The sequence below is a fragment of the Panthera onca genome, chromosome B1 (genome assembly GCF_046562875.1).
Source record: "Panthera onca isolate mPanOnc1 chromosome B1, mPanOnc1 haplotype 2, whole genome shotgun sequence".
Lineage (NCBI taxonomy): Eukaryota > Metazoa > Chordata > Mammalia > Carnivora > Felidae > Panthera > Panthera onca.
This window is the reverse complement of record NC_138342.1, coordinates 145,446,152-145,463,325: the sequence shown is the minus strand read 5'-3', so window position 1 is coordinate 145,463,325 and position 17,174 is coordinate 145,446,152. Positions and strand designations below refer to the sequence as shown.

Below are 17,174 nucleotides of genomic sequence, written 5' to 3'. Positions count from 1 at the left end.
GTGATAGGTGATTTGCACTTTGGGCAGAGCACTAATTTGAGCCGTTAAATGTCTCAGGCTGGTGTGGTAGCTTCTTAAGTAATAGTGTTACCAGCAGCCCACCTCGTGCCCACATAGCACCACGCTTTTGTATTGTGTTCTTGTCATGTATGTAGCAACTCCCTTGCAGTGATAGAAACACTCTTTCCTAGTGAAATGTCAGTTGATGGTACTTAGGATGAATGAAGAAGTCTAAGAAGATGATGATCATTCCTAGCCTGAGAATCAGAAGTTTTGTAAGGAAAATTGTCCTATATGACATCACTTACTTCTTCAAGCATTTTTCCCAGGATGTTGATCTTATCAGCACTGAATAAAAAGAAAGCTTTTATGAGATACGTCTTGAAAAACATATCCTGTGGCAATTTCTTTGGAATACATTAGATTGAAAAAATTTCTTTATTGCAAGATTTATAATGTTTCATATATTGATGTATTTAATTATTTAATTTCATTTTTGTATCTTGTTATTGAGGCATAATTGACATTTATTACTGCTTTAAGGTATACAACATAATGATTCTTTTTATATTGCAAAATGCTCACAATAAGATCTAGTTAACCTCCATCACCACACATAATTACAACTTTTTTTTCTTGTGATAAGAACTTTTAACATCTACTTCTTTTAACAACTTTTTAAAAAATATTTATTTTATTTATTTTACTTATTTTTTTAAGTAGGCTCCATGCCCAGTGTGGGGATCGAACTCACACCCTGAGATCAAGAGTCATATGCTCTACCGACTGAGCCTGCTAGGCAACCCTTCTTAATCAACTTTCAAATATGCATCACCATGCTGTATATTACATCCCAGGACTTACTTATTTTATAACTGGAAGTGTATACCTTTTGACCACTTTCACCATTTTGCTTACTCCCTAGCCCCTGCTACTGGCAACTACCAATCTCTTCTCTGTATCTGTGAGTTTGATTTTTTGTTTTGTTTTTGTTTTTTTAGATTCCACATAGAAGATCATACAGTATTTGCCTTTCTGTGCTGCTTATTTCACTTAGCATAATGCCCTCAATATTCATCCATGTTCTTACAAATGGCAGGATTTCCTTCTTTTTTATGGCTGAATAATATTCCATTGTGATATATACCACGTTTTCTTTATCCATTCATCTATTAGTGCACACTTAGGTTGCTTACATGTCTTGACTATTATAAATAATGCTGCAAGAAATGTAGGGTGCATATATCTTTTCTAGTTAGTGTTTTCATTTCCTTTGGATAAATACCCAGAGTGGAATTGCTGGATGATATGGTAGTTCTATTTCTATTTTTTTTTTTAGGAACCTTCATACTATTTTCCATACCATCTGCATCAATTTGCATTCCCACCAGCAGTGCACAAGTGTTACCTTTTCTCCATATCCTCATCAACACTTGCTATTTCTAGTAATAGCCATTCTGACCGGTATGAAGTGGTATCTCATTGTGGCTTTGATTTGCATTTCCTTAATGATTAATGATACTGAGCTTCTTTTCATGTGTTTCTTGGTCATCTGTATGGGGTTTTTTTGGCTAAAACGTCTATTCAGATTCTCTACCTTGTTTTTTTTTTTTTTTAAGATTTTATTTTTAAGTAATCTTTACACTCAACATGGGGCTTAAACTCACAGCCCTGAGACCAAGAGTCACATGCTGTACTGACTGAGCCTGTCAGGTGCCCTATATGCCCATTTTTTAATAAGACTTTTTTTTTTTTGCTATTGATTTATATGAGTTCTTTATAAGTTTTAGATATTAACCATTATCAGAGAATAAGATTTACAAATACTTAATGCCATTCAGTGGATTGGCTTTTTGTTTGTTGATCGTTTCCTTTGCTGTGCAAAAACTTTTTAATTTGATGTAGTCCCACTTATTTATTTTTGTATTTGTTGCCTTTGTTTTTGGTATAAAATCCAAAATATCATCATTAAGACTGATGTCAAGCTTTCCACATAATGTTTTTCTTCTAGGAATTTTATGGTTTTAGGTCTTATGTTCAAGTCTTATTCCATGTTGGGTTATTTTTTTAAATGTATGGTATAAGATAGTGGTCCAATTTCATTCTTTTGTATGTGGCTGGCCAGTTTTCCCAGCACTGCTTATTGAAGAGACTGTTCTTTCCCTAGTGTATGTTCTTATCACCTTTGTCATAAATTAATTGACCATATATGTGTGGATTTATTTCTGGGGTCTGAATTCTGTCTCATTGATCTCTGTGACTGTTTTTATGCTAATACTATGCTGTTTTGACTACCGTAGCTTTGTAATATAATTTGAAACAAGGGCACATGATGCTTCCTGCTTTGTTCTTCTTTTTTTCTCCACTTTTTAAATTTATTTATTTATCTATGTATTTATTTATTTTTAATTTTATTTTTAATTTTTTTAAATTTACATCCAAATTAGTTAGCATATAGTGCAACAATGATTTCAGGAGTAGATTTCTTAGTGCCCCTTACCCATTTAACCCATACCCCCTCCCACAACCCCTCCAGTAACCCTCAGTTCTCCATATTTATGAGTCTCTTCTGTTTTGTCCCCCTCCCTGTTTTTATATTATTTTTGTTTCCCTTCCCTTATGTTCATCTGTTTTGTCTCTTAAAGTCCTCATATGAGTGAAGTCATATGATTTTTGTCTTTCTCTAATTTCACTTCCTGCTGTGTTCTTCTTTTTCAAGATTGCTTTGGCTATTCATGGTCTTTTGTGATTCCAGACCAATTTTGGGATTATTTGTTCTATTTCTGTGAAAAATGCTGTTGGAATTTTGATGCGAATTATGTTGATTTTATGGATTTCTTTGTGTATTATGGACATTTTAACTATTAACTCTTAAAATCTCTGAGCATAGGATATATTTCCATTTATGTGTGTCTTTTTCATGAAAGTTTCTTCATCATTGTCTTATAGTTCTCAGTGTATAGTTCTTTTACCTTGGTTAAATTTATGCCTAGATATTTTATTCTTTTTGGTCCAATCATAAATGGGACTCTTTTCTTTTCTTTTTTCTTTTTTTTTTAGTTTATTTTATTTAAGAGAGAGAGAGAGAGAGAGAGAGAGAATGCATGTGCACATGAGCAAGAGAGGGGCAGAGAGACAGGGAGAGGGAGAGAATCCCCAAGCAGACTCTTCACTGTCAGCACAGAGCCCCATGTAGGGTTGGACTCATGAACTGGTGTGATCATGACCAAAATCAGAAGCCGGACATTTGACCTACTGAGCTACCCAGGCACCCGAAGACTGTTTTCTTTATTTCTCTTTCTAATATATAGTGTATAGAGACACAACTGATTTTGTATCTTGAAACTTACTGAATTCATTTATTCTAATAGTTTTATGGTGGAGTCTTTGGGGTTTGTACATATAGCAGTATGTCATTTGCATATAATGTTAGTTTTTCTTCTTTTCCAACTTGGATGCCTTTTTTTTTTCCTTGTCTAATTTCTCCGGCTAGGTCTTCCAGTAATTTGTTGAATAAAAGTGGTGAGAGTGGGCATCTGTGCCCACTAATCTTAGAGGTACCTCTAATCTTAGAGGTAAAGCTTTCAGGTTTTCCTCATTGAGTATGATGTAAGCTATGGGCATGTCATACATAGTGTTTATCATATTGAGGTGCATTCCCTCTGTACCTACTTTTTTGAGAGTTGAAAAAGTCATAAATCAATAATGAATTCTGTCATATGCTTTTTCTGCATCTATTGAGATAGTCATGGGTTTTATTTTTCATTTTGTTAATGTGGTACATCACATGGATTTGTGGATGTTAAACCATCTTTACATACTTGGAATAAATCCCACTTGATCATGTTGTGCAACCCTTTTTATGTATTGATGAATTGGTTTGCTAATATTTTGTTAAGGATTTTTGCATCTATGTTCATTAGGAATACAGGCCTATAATTTTCTTTTCTTGTGATGTCCTTATCTGGTTTTGATACTGGGTCAGGCTGCCCTTATAAAATGACATTAGAGTCCCCTCCTTCTCTTCTATTTTTTGGAAGAGTTTAAGGAGGATTGGTATTAATATTTCTTTAAATGTGTGGGTAATATTCAGGACCAGCCATCTGGTTCTGCACTTTTGTTCGTTGGGAGGTTTTAGATTACTGATTCAATCTCCTTATTAGTATTTGTTCTGTTGAGATTTTCTATTCCTTCATGTTTCATTCTGGTTAGGTTTTATGTTTCTAAAAATATACATAATTTTCTTCTAGGCTGTCCAATTGGTTGGTATGTAATTGTTCATAGTAGTCTCTTATGATCCTTTGTTATTTCTGTGGTATTAGCACTATGTCTCCTCTTTCATTTCTCATTTTATTTGAGTCCTCTCGCTTTCTTGGTAAGTCTAGCTAAAGTTTTGTCTATTTTGATTATTTATTCAAAAACCCAGCTCTTTTCATTGCCTTTTGTATATTTTCTATTGCCTTTTTTGTCTGTATTTATTTTTGCTCTGATATTTGTTATTTCTCTCCTTCTACTCACTGTGGGCTATATTTTGTTCTTCTTTTTCTAGTTCCTTGATAATGTAAATTAGGTTGTTTGAGATGTTTTTGGTGTCTTAATGTAGTCATCTATTACTATGAAATTTCCCTCTTAGAACTGCTTTTGCTGCATTCCATAAGTTGTGATATATTTACATTTTCATTTGTCAAGGTATTTTTTGATCTATCTTTTGATTTCCTCTTTGACCCATTGGTTGTTCAGTAACATGTTTAATCTTCACATACTTGTGAATTTTCCAGTTTACTTTTTGTAATTGATTTCTAGTTTCTTACCATTGTGGTCAGAAAAGATGCTTGATAATGATTTTAATCTTCTTAAATTTGTTAAGACTTGTTTTGTGGCCTAACCTATGATCTATTCTGGATAATGTTCCATGTGTGCTTGAGGAGAATGTGTGTTCGGTTACTTTTGGATGGAATGTTCTGTATATATATATATCTGTTAAGTCCCTCTGGTCTAATGTGTTGTTTAAGGCCACTGTTTCCTCACCAATTTTCTGCCTGGATGATCTATCTGCTGATGAAAGTGAGGTATTAGTCCTTTATTGTTACTGTATTGCTATGTATTTCTCCCTTTAGATCTGTTAATATTTGCTTTATATCTTTAGTGCTCCTAAATAGGTGAGTGCATAAATACTTGCAAATATTATATCCCCTTCTTGGAATGACCCCTTTATTACTTATAATGACCTTCTTTGTGTTTTGTTACCATCTTGACTTTTATCAGAAACAACAGACTTTACCCCACCTTTCCTTTGGTTTCCATTTTCATGGAATGTCTCTTTCTATCCCTTCACTTTCAGTCTGTGTATGTTCTTACATCTGAAGTGAATTTTTTGTAGGAAGCATACAGGTGGGTCTTGGTTTTCATCTTTTCAGTGACTCTTGTCTTTTTATTGGATAATTTAGTCTCTTTTCATTTAAAGTATTTATTGATAGGTATGTACTTATTGTCATTTTGTTAATTTGTTGTGGTTGTTTGTTAATTCTTTTTCCCTTTCTTTCCTTGCTCTTTTCTTTTGTGATTTGATGGTTTTCTGTAGTGGTATGTTTAGCTTTCTTTATCTTTTGTGTGTCTATTATTGGTTTCAGCTTTGTGGGTACCATGAGGCTTATATAAAACAACTTCTGTTGTTAAGTCTATTTTTAGTTGATAATGACTTAAGTTTGCATACATTCTACAGCTTATTTTTTTACTCTCCTCCACCCATTTTATGTTTTTGATGTCACAATTTATGGCTTTTTATCTTGTGTGTTCCTTAAACAATTATTGTTATTATAGTTATTCCTTTTGCTTTTTAACCTTTATTCTAGCTTTATAGGTGATTAATCCACTACCTTTGCTGTATTAAATTTGCCTCTGCCAGTGTGATTTATGCTTTCATATGTTTTTCTGCAACTAATTAGTGCCCTTTCTTTTCACCTTAAGTAAGTCCCTTTAACCTTTTAACCTTTTTTGTAAGTTTGGTTTAGTGGTGATGAACTTTAACTTTTGTCTGGAAAACTTCTCTCTCCTTTAGGTCTGAACTGTGACTTTGCTGGGTAGTGTAGTCTTGGTTAGATGTTGTTGTTGTTGTTCTTTCAAAACAAGAAACAACAAGATGATGTTTCTTTCATCATTTTGAATATATTATGCCATTTCCTTCTGGCCTGCAAAGTTTTTGCTGAAAATCTGATAGTCTTATGCGGTTTCACTGGTATGTAACAAGTTTGTTTTGTTTTTAGATTTTAAGATTTTCTCTATACCTTTAACTTTTGACACATTAGTTATAATGTGTTTTGGTGTGGGTCTCTTTGAGTTCATCTTTTTTGGAATTCTATGGGCTTCTTGGGTCTGGATGTCGGTTTCCCTCCCCTGGTTAGGGAAGCTTTTAGCCCTTAGTTCTTGAAATAAATTTTTTCCCTCTTTCTCTCTCTTTTTTCCTCTGGGACCCTATGCTGCAAATGTTGATCAGTATGATGTTGTCTCATGAGTCCCTTAAGCTATCTTAACTCTCTCATTTTTTCTTTTTGCTGCTGTGATTGAATGAGTTCCTGTGCCCTATCCTCAAGTTCACTGATCCTTTTTCTTCATCTGGTCTTTTTTTGCCATGATCTTTTCTAATTTTTTTCATCTAGTCTGCTGTTGAACCCCTCTTGTATTTTTCAGTTCATTTATTGTATTCTTCAGCCTTGTGACTTCTGTTTGGTACTGACTTATATTCTCTGCCTCTTTTTGAAGTTCACACTTTGTTCATTCATTCTTCCTCTATGCTTGGTGAGCATAATTATGAATGTTATTTTGAACTCTTAATAGGTAAGTCACTTATTTCCATTATGCTAAGGCCTTTTTCTTGTTTTATCTGGTTCTTTCTTTGGAATGTTGTCTGTGTTCATTTTCCTTGACACTCTGTATTGGTTTTTATGCTTTGGATAAAGTGGCCACCTATTCCAGTCTTGAAGGAGTGGCCTGGTGTAGGAGATGAATTTTATTGTCCAACCTGCCCTAGCTCGAGCCTTTGAGATTGTCTAAGCAGCCTACTTCATCCTTAGTGGCTCCTAGTAGTTGGGGCTGGTGCCAAGGCTTGTCATTGTGCCAACTGTAGAAGAACCTCAGTCAGCACCTAGATTCAGGCTGTTTGGAAGCCAGATTCTCAGCAACATTTGAAGTATGCAAATATACCTCTTTCAGCGGAAGACTGGGAGAAGGGCATATGTGCTGCCTCTGCACTGAATCCTGGGGCTATAGCCAGTTAAGAGCTATTTCTTTGTGTGCTACCATTCTGTTGAAGCCCTGCTGGTCACCAGGGCTGGGCTAGGCTGTCGAGCGATGTGCCCTCTGGAAAGGAGCCAGAAAAGCAGGGGTACCAGATGTGTATACGAGCTCCTTTCTTGGAAATACCGGTGAACTGGGGCTGGGTGGAGGGGGAGTGTGAAGATAGTGCCTGCTGGCCTAGATGTGTATTTAATTACAAGCCTCCCCTCAGGGCACAGCTATGATGACAAGCTAATTGTCCTCTTTCACAGAGAGACTGGCAGTGCTTTTCAGTCTGCTGTCTCTATGCTGTGTCTTGTGGGAGGGATAGCTGGTTACGAATTTCCTTCATTACAGCCTTATAGGGCTCCTGAATGTAAATCCTATTGGCCACCAGAGCCAGGCTGTTGAGGGGTGTCCTCTGGGCAGCAGCTGCAAAAACCGGGGCATCAGACATGTGCCCAAGCTCCTTTGGGGGCGATACCAGCAATCTAGAGTGAAGCAGCGGGAGAGTGGGAAGTGATTGGCCTTGCCTTGGAGGTCGTCTCTGGAGAGGATTATAGTTGGCTCTTAGGTGTGTGTGTCAGAAGCCTGCCCCTCTGGCTGCAGCTATGACGATAAGCAATAGTCGTCTCTAGCAGAAAGACGGTTTCATTCTGTCTCTGCTCAGCCCTCAGGCAGTAGGTGGTTGAGAACGGTTTCTCTGTTACGGTCCCATGGGATCTGCTTCCACTAGCCACCACAGCCAGGCATTTGCATAAACTCTTCCTGGGAATACTGGCGACCTAGAGTGAGGCAGGGGGTGAGCAGACAGATGGCACTTAATCAGCCTCCGTCTTTGGAGATTATTTCAGTGGGCCCCTAGATGTTTGTTAAATCAGGTGTCCACCCCTCATGCTGAAGTTTTAAGATGAGCAAATAGGCTTCTTTCACAGAAAGACTGGGCACTTTTCAGCGGGCGGCCTCTGCACTGGTCTCTAGTGTGGGCAACCCCATGGGAGCCTTTTAACAAGTGTTTGGCGGATTGCTATAGCCTTATGGGTCTTGTGGATGTTAAGTCCCGTTGGCTTGTGAAACTAGGTGTTTTGGGGGCTTGTCTCTCAGGTGCTGGTCTTAAAAGGGTGCTCCTGTGGGTTCAGATCCTTTGATCCTTGAAGCATGATTTTGAGCTCCCTCCTGATTGTAGGTTGCCACACCAGGGGTGGGGTTTATGGCAAGATTGTTTCATCCTCTTCTATTTGTTTTGCTGTGGGTTGTCTCTTGTTTGCCTAATGTGTAGCAGTGATTCGGCTAGTTTTTCGATTTTAGAGGAAATTTTTATATAAACTGGTGTGGTAGGCAGAATTCTAAGATGGCTCTCAATGTCCCCACCTCCTGGTGTATACACACCTTCTCTCAGTTATCCAATCAAACACAGATTGAGGTGTTGCTTTGAAAAGATTTTGCATATGTAATTAGATAAAAAAACCAGGTGATTTTCAGGAAAGAGAGGTATTCACTTGGTTTTGATTTAATCAGGTGACCCCTTAGAAGGGGCTGGGCTCCTTACAAGATCAAGGCGTGGGATGGATCTGTCCTGAGGGAGAGTCTGCTGGTTTTGAAAATGGAGGAGACCACATGGCAAGGATTGCCGGTGGCCTGTAGGAGTGGGGACTGGCTCCTAGCTGACAGATTACGTTGAGACCTCTGTCCTGCAACTGCAAAGAAACGAGCTTGGGAGAGCTCTAGATGAGAATGCAGTCCCGTGGATCTGTTGATATAAGTTAGCCTTCTAGACCTCTGAGCACAGAACCCAGCTCTTCTGACCTATAGAACTATGAGCTAATAAACGTTATTTTAAGCTTCTAAGTTTGTACTAATTACAGCCCCAATATAAAACTACACCAATGGAATGTTTTGCTTCACAAAATTGCAACTATTATTTGTTAAATATTTATTGATGTTAAATCCACATTACACCAGCACAACAATCCAAAGTAGTATGACAGTACTTTTTTTTATAAATACAACATAAAAGGTGGCAAATAATGCTACTTAACCCCAAACCCAGCAAATTAGCAAACAGTCACATTCAGAAAAATTTGGCAAGTAAGATATGACGTAAGTCATAATTCTACAATATAGATAGGTCCATGAAAGACTTTGTATGGTATCTTAAATTCCATATTAGCAATGCATATTAAGTGTGGTCAAAGAAACTTGCACCACTCTGCAAAGAACATCTGCCACCCAGTGATTAAGCCTATGAATCATTTAAAACTTGGTTGGTTGGTGTTCTTACAAAGAAGTAGAAAGCTGTACATGTGAAGCAGTAATATGAAATATATGGGGTGGTACACGGATATAAAATTATTTTAAAAAATACTACGTACTGAATTAACTGAGCTAAGACAGTTCAACGTTTTTATTATAAATAATGAAAGATATATGTGTTTTGCATAAGGAATACAGTGTTTTCTTTTCATAGCAAAGTACCATTAAAACCTCATGTCTTGTAATACCATAATATCCGGCCAAATTGTTTTTTCTCCTTTCTAAAGTTTATTGGTTCCGACTTAAAGCCATCAAGTCTGGTCAGAATCCTCTCAATCTAGCTGTTGCAAGGATCAATATGCATTCAAAAAGCAGTCTGTCTTTGCAGAGATGCCTTTACAAACTACCCAGAACCCAGCACCTTCTTAAGGCAAGGTTTCATGGCAGCGTGGAAGTGAACCAATGTTTTTCACTCACCGTATTGGTGTCATTGGGAAAAAAAATAGATTATGGCACAAACCTGTTTTTGTCTCTCCCAAGAATCCATCTCCCTCGCGTAGACTAGCTCCCACAGGCAGTTTCTCTTTGATGCCAATCTTGCAGTCTCGGCCCATTTTCCACTTGCTCAACACATCTAACCTCTTCAGCTACTACACAGACTTCAGACACACTGAAACTTCCATAGCGCATGTGCTCCAATCTCCCAGCTGCCCCTAGATCCCCTGACTTTTGAGTGGCAGTGTTTTTCCACCTATACTTGAATTTTGAGGAAAACCAAAAAAAAGCCTGGCCTCTATCATGTCTCCCGCCCATCTATTTTTATCTCCATGAATACAACGTAAGTGTGCCGGTAGCATTTTCCTTCATTCTTCCTACTCCTTCCAGGCCCGTCTTTCCTCTGAATACTATATGCCTTGGCCATTTGGGTGAGTGGGGTGTCTTTCGTGGAATGGACTGTAATATAGTTCTGCTTTATTCAGAATACTTTATATTATTTATATTTAAATTAGCCTTTTAATATGGTCTGTAAGTAAGCTTCCTACCAAGGTAGCATGAAAAGAAAATACTACACATAAAGAAAAAGAAAGTTAAAAACTAAGGTATCAACCTCGTTAGAAAACTCTTGATATTAATAAGATTTAAGGCAAGTAATTCCTTCCTTATGATTTAATATAAAACAATTTGCAAAGACAAGGCATTTACTTGGATTTGTCATTTCCTCTTCCTTTTCAGCCCCACATATTGCACTTGGTTCACTGTAGCTGTCTGAATACGCTGCCCATTTCGAGTCATTTTAGTATTAACTTGTACAACTGCCTCGTGTTAAGCATTCCACACTGTCATGCTATGTAGCACCTATAGCTAGTGTTTAAAGGCACGTCTGAAAATACAAATTCTGGTTACCTTTGAACAGTGGATTTCCATTAGCATTTTGGCATTTCAGATCGCTTTCATCACAGAAATTCCAAAAGTTTTAAATTGGATGATGAATGTGAATTTTCTGTGCAATGTGTACACTTCTATTAGCATCACCTACTTAAACTCTAAATTTGGTATATCAAGTAAGAAAAATATTATTTTGGTGTTTATTTCTTACAGTCAAAGGTATGTTTTTGCCCTTTACGTAATGTGACAAAGGAGTATGTTGGTCAAGGCAATGGCTGTTTCAGTGTCTCAGCTTTAACAAGAATGTTGGATTACAGGTCCTCACTTTCCACCAAGCCAGTGTTCAGTGTCAGGTGAGACGGGCTGGCTTCAGGTTGGAAGGCTGCTTTAATGTCCAGTCCCTGGTCCGAAAGCGCTGCATAGCGACTGGCTGAGGGCCGTACTTTTTTTGGCTTGGTGCTCTGTGGCTGCTGATGCCACTGGGCTACAATAAAAAAGGAAAAAGTAAAAATAAGATTTTTAAAATAAACAAGATGTAATTGGAAAGCACTTAAATGTTTCAAGTAAATACAGTATGTCTTTATATATGTACCAGACACATGTTCTTTGTCATGGTAGAAATCCTAAAATTTAAGCACAGTTTTGCATTTTCCTCATATGCTGCGGATTTACTGCAGGGTAGTGGGACTATAATAGCTATGCAGTAGTTTGGTGTAGTTTGTTTTAAATACTGCAGCACAGGAAATCTTTCGAAATAGTCACTCAGATTCCTAATTCTCAACTCTTCCCCTCTTAAAAAAATCTTCAAAGCTCAAAATGTATAAATGCTATAATAATTATAGTAGGTGTATTCTGGATGGATGTTTTTAACACTAATCAATTGAAAAAAACTGGGCAGTAGGGAAGGTTGAGGTCACTCAACCTTGAAGAACCTCACAAAGTTACTTCCTATTCAAGAAGAGGTAAAGTTTGAAAATCAGTTCTTAATTTTTTCTAGTAGTTTTCTTTACGTCAACAGATCGCATAATGCTATTGTACTAGTCCGTGAATTCAATAGAAATAATTTTCTTTAAATTCAGGATGCATGTACACAAATATTCATACACAAACACAAACCTATTGCTAAGCTGCTTAATGTATATTAAGGAGGAAAGCGCTAAGCCACAAGAAGTATGCATTCCAGGATCAATGGTACACACATTGAGAGTGCATGAAGACGCTGTGATAGGATTATAATACAGGAAGAAATGTTAAGAGGCAGTCATTTGCAGAACACAGTAACAAGAAAATGTGAACAACATGGTTATGTCTTTGCCTACTGTTAATTCCTAAGAATGCTTGAGTAAGGAAGCCAACAACTGACTAGCCAAAGTCAGAGAAATAAACATGCATATTTGGCTACTAATGCAAAGTTCCTGAATGATACTTGGGTATTTGTTCTCCTGGTGTAGTTCACTATTAATGTTGAGAAACTATAAATAGAAAGAGAAAGAGCAGTATGAAATTTTTGGCAAATAAAATGCTAGAGTTGTTTATAAGCTTATATAAAAGTAATGTGATTTGCTGTCCCGATGTCTAATTTTTCATGATTTAACGAATAAACGCAATGAGATGAGATGAAGCGGCACTCACTGTAAACGTCCAGCCTGGCAGTACAGGACACAATCCCTGCTTCATTCTTGGCTGACACTGTATACCACCCAGCATCTTCTTTTGTGGCTCCCTGAATGAGCAGGCAGATGTAGCCATGATTATCCTGGTGCATGCTGGAGAAATGGATAAAGTCATTAGCGTTCTAAATTTTTAAAGAGTGGCTTTGGACACGAAGCATCATTTTTAATTAGATCATTAGAAACAGAATTGTGCAAGTAGCAGATAATAGGGTCATACTTATTCTGGAAAGGCTGCTAGCCCCATTAAAGTTAATGGGAGAGAAGAGCAGACATCAAGAGGTTGAATAAATGTGCGCACTTAATTTCTAGTCGAGGATCCGCCTTTACAAAGCCCACTGAATAGTTTCTGTATCGCCACTGAAGCGAATGAATTCATCTTTTCTTTTAGACATAACACTCAAAAATCACGATGAAATTAAGTTAGAATGTGCCTCATCACATGCCATTAGAGCTTCCTTCCAAAAGCTTAATCATACATTAGGGTGAAGAGTGATTTTTGTCTTTGATATCATTAATGGCATGACTCTTACACAGATTTATGTGCTATATAAAGTGCATCTTTATATATCCTTAGGGCCTATTGAGCAGGTGTGGATTAAGTTAAGTCATCGTGTATTCTCACCTTACTCGGTCAGTGCTGTGAGTGAGTGATTCATTTTCTTTCTTCCAAAATATCTGAGGCGGTGGCATGCCCAAAACACGGCATTCCAGTCGCACGGGGTACCCATCCGCAACTCCTGTGTTTTGCAGCTTCTCGAGAAACACAGGGGGTTTGTGTGCCTCTTTAGCTAAGGAAACATGAGATGCGTGATGTATCAGTGATATACAAAAGTGGCACTATAAAGAATCCAGAAGCTTTTAGAACTATCGCTTAAACAGACCTTTTATTTTATGGTACCATTTTTCACTTCAGGTGGTTAGGATGCTAGTCCTCTCTCCAAATTATTCTTTTACCAAGAAAGGTTCCTATGCTTCATTCCACTCATTTATTTCCTCAATTAATTCAAGTCTGACAGGCCCACACAGTCCACTGGCCATCTGGTCCACAGAATGCCTGTCTGACAGGCTGCATGACACTCCTAAGTCATTGCTAGCATCTGGGATGGCTTCACTACTAATTATGTCACCAAGCACTCGCAGCCTTTACCAACCACCGCCACCTAGTGACTCTGAGGAGAACAAGTCTTTCTAGGAATTTGATCCAGATTCCCTTCCTGCAATCTGAAATGTCTGCTATGAAGATTTGTTAAGTCTTGGCTTAAATGAGACATACCATAGGATTTAAAGGGGGAAAAAGTGGGGGACACATCTTTATCTAAATTTGGCAGCTTTAAATTGTTATGTATAAGCTAGGAATATACATCTTCCAAATTATAAACTCCGGTTTGTATTCTCTGAAGAAAGCTATAAAAAGACAACTTTATTATTACCTTGAAGGAAGGAAGCCATAAGAGACAACTTTATGACTTAGACTGAAAAAGTTAGAACTATTTGTTAATAACACTCTGAGTATTACTATCCAATGGGAAATTGTTTTCTTAGATCTGAGGTGTAAACAATTTCAGAAAAAGAATAAAGTTTAATTATTTTCTTCTCAGCTCCCAATAATGAACTTGAGGATGCATGTTTTTATCAACCACCCTCTCCTTTGGGATGACAAATATATCAAGGCAAAACAGCTAGGGGAGAAACAGGTGAAGAGAATAAAAATTCTACCTGAAAATTTCAAACACCTAAGACTCTCTAAGACCTTGAATGATGTAGAGGATTATACTTTTATTTCATTAACCGTATTTCATATGGTTTCCTGCCCTAGGCTGTTTGAGGGAAAGTGGGACCAGACCTCACTCAATATTCTTTTTCTGGATCCCAGTTTGAAAAGAGCATACAAGGCATAAAATGAACCTTAACGTCAAAGCCACTCTCCAGTAGGAAGAACATCCACCATTTGGGAGCATTGCTACACAGGGAACTGATGATACAGAGCTTTGCATGATTTAATCCTTATAAATGACATAATCCTTGGGGCGCCTGGGTGGCTCAGGTGGTTGAGCATCCAACTTCAGCTCAGGTCATGATCTTGCGGCTTGTGGGTTCGTGCCCTGCGTTGGGCTCTGTGCTGACAGTTCGGAGCCTGGAGCCTGCTTCTGATTCTGTGTCTCCCTATCTGTCTGCTCCTCTCCATTTCACGCTGTCTCTCTCTTCTCTCGAAAATAAACATTTAAAATGACATAATCCTTGTAAAAGTTCTGTGAGGCATTATGGTCCCTATTTTACACATGGCGGAATTGGGTTGCAGAGATGTTATATATGTGCCAAAGGACATAGCCAGCGGACGAGAGTGGGGATTAGAACTGAGATCTGACGCCAAAGACATGACACCTGTAATCGCTGTGCACCGCCACCTTTCTAATGCAAGTGCTGACCAGGCACACCAGGATGCCTGTGTCTTTCAGACCTTCAAGTCTCATCCTGAGGACAGATATGACCCAAGGGAACATTAAACAGGAGAATGCTGAATGGTTTTGGTTGGAGGAGGGATGGTTAGAGGAATGGATGAAATTGATCCTAGTTGTGTAGGAATATCAAATACTTGATGTAAAATTTAAAAGCACGGTTAAGACATACTACAACAGCCCAGGTATTTATGACTTTTGTGTGTGAAAAATGTCCTGGTGCCTTAATTAGCATCATTATCCAGGATTTTAGCCACGACCTCCTGGGCTTTATTCTCATTGCTATTTTATTTCTTGAAAGAGAAATAAAGACTCATCATGTGGGGAAGAGCACTAGGAGTCAACAGACTATGGGAATCTGGCCCTCAGTTAATTAAATAGGACCCTGGGAGAGTCGCTTACACTGCCTCATTTCCGCACCTGTAAAATGAGGAAGAAAATTTGCTCTAATTATCTCTTAGGGCTTTTATGAGGACCAGGTGATACAGTGGTTAGGAAGCACTTTGCAAATAGGGATATGAGAAATAAACACTGTTTCTTTTTTAAAAGAGAACAGATAATAGATGCTCAACTCTTAAGGATACTATAAACCTTCCTTATCTAAGGGTAAAACTTTATATAACATTATGTACTTCTACAAAATTTAATAGTATGTAATTCATTAAAAAGCAAATCTGAGTATGACTGTGACACTGGGGGTAAATGATAATGTTTAGAAGTTTTGAATTTTGAAGCCAATGCCTCTTACTTTAAAAACTGGGTAGCACTTTATGCATCAGCCAAATCCTATATATAAGTTTGGTTCTGGAATCCATGATGCCATTGCTCCTTCTCTATGGAACACTGGAGGCCAACTCACACATGAGAAACAGAATGACCAGAATAGCTGCTAAATTCCTCCTCTCTCTTGGCCAGGCTAATGGGAGAAGGGAAAGATAAATAAGAATGGCTACACTGAAAACAAGTAATGTTTCTGATCTGGTAAGTCTTGTGTCCTAATTGGCTACTTTGGTGATACACTCTATTTTTTTCAGCAGTTTTATGTGTTCTCCATACTGGTTAATAATGCAGGATCAGTTTACATTTTTACAGCCGATACTCATTCTGAGAGAAAAAAATTCACAGACTTGCTTACCAGCAACCACAAGCTCCAGGCTGAATGAGTTTTGTCCTGCTCGATTAGTGGCTATACATGTGTAGATGCCAGCATCTCGTGATGTGACTGGCTCTATGATCAGAGAGTGCACCCCGTTCTCACGCACGAGCATCTTGTGAGCGCTGTCGGGGCGTATAGGTTTTCCATCTAGTTGCCAGCTTAGATCTGGGGTTGGTAACCCACTGACCTAAACCAGAAAGGAGCATATAAATTTCTCTAATACTGAAAGAATGAAATCGTTAATAGCTGGGAAACCACCATGATTCCTCCTTTGGTACTACAAGGATGGGTTTTAGTGTCGGCTCATGTTACTCTTTTGCTTAAACCTTTCAATGGCTTACTGAGCAATCATGGACTCCCTTCTAAACATCTCTTGTATCTCTTAGATCTCTTATAAGATATCTTAGATCTCTTCTATTTCCTAGAGAAAAGGAAAACAGGGGACTTAAAAAAATTTGTTGTCTTACCTCACCAGGGTTATGAAGATTACTGGGATCAGGGCGCTGAGCTCTTTGGAAAAAGGTGTCCAACCACAATAACACACTCAGCTGGCATTTATACACTATAAAGCTTATTATCAAAGGGTTGCCATAGCTATGGAGACATCAGTTAATGCATCCATCAGCACACAGAGCTATTATTATTTTATCATCTTTGAAATTAAGTAACAAGAGCAATATGAAATTACCCAGAAAGCCATCTCAACAAATTAGCATCACAATGGAAACATAAAATCCTGAGAGCATGACAGTTGTGTTGACCAGAGACCAGATAAAAGCACATTTAATTGCTAATAACACATTGTGCTGTGAAGGGGTAGGGATGGTTGCCATCTGTCAGCTCTTTATAGTTTTGCCCTTGATTGTCCAAGGGAAGAAAAGCACCATTAAGGAAGGCTTTTTTTTTTTCCCACCCCCACCCCAGATTTACTAGTGGGAAATTGCATACAAAAAGATGTCATTTGGACTGTAAAATAAT

General features: G+C 37.8%; 2 protein-coding genes across 6 annotated transcripts in view; one reads left to right on the top strand and one right to left on the bottom strand.

Moving 5' to 3' along the window:
- The window catches only part of CBR4 (carbonyl reductase 4), a 96,656-nt gene that overhangs the window by 66,846 nt on the left and 12,636 nt on the right, over positions 1-17,174 (top strand). The gene's annotated exons all lie outside the window — the stretch shown is intronic.
- Positions 9,191-17,174, bottom strand: part of PALLD (palladin, cytoskeletal associated protein) — a 406,473-nt gene continuing 398,489 nt past the window's right edge. For 3 of the 4 annotated variants that reach the window (XM_060653807.3, XM_060653808.3, XM_060653814.3), the window contains 4 exons: positions 16,176-16,383; positions 13,207-13,372; positions 12,544-12,677; positions 9,191-11,395 (listed from right to left, as the gene is read on the bottom strand). In XM_060653807.3, coding sequence (XP_060509790.1) covers positions 11,223-11,395; positions 12,544-12,677; positions 13,207-13,372; positions 16,176-16,383 — 681 coding nt within the window. In that variant the 3' untranslated portion in view covers positions 9,191-11,222. Of the gene's footprint in view, positions 11,396-12,337; positions 12,384-12,543; positions 12,678-13,206; positions 13,373-16,175; positions 16,384-17,174 lie in introns of all 4 variants that reach the window. The other variant, XM_060653809.3, reaches the window with a different exon arrangement.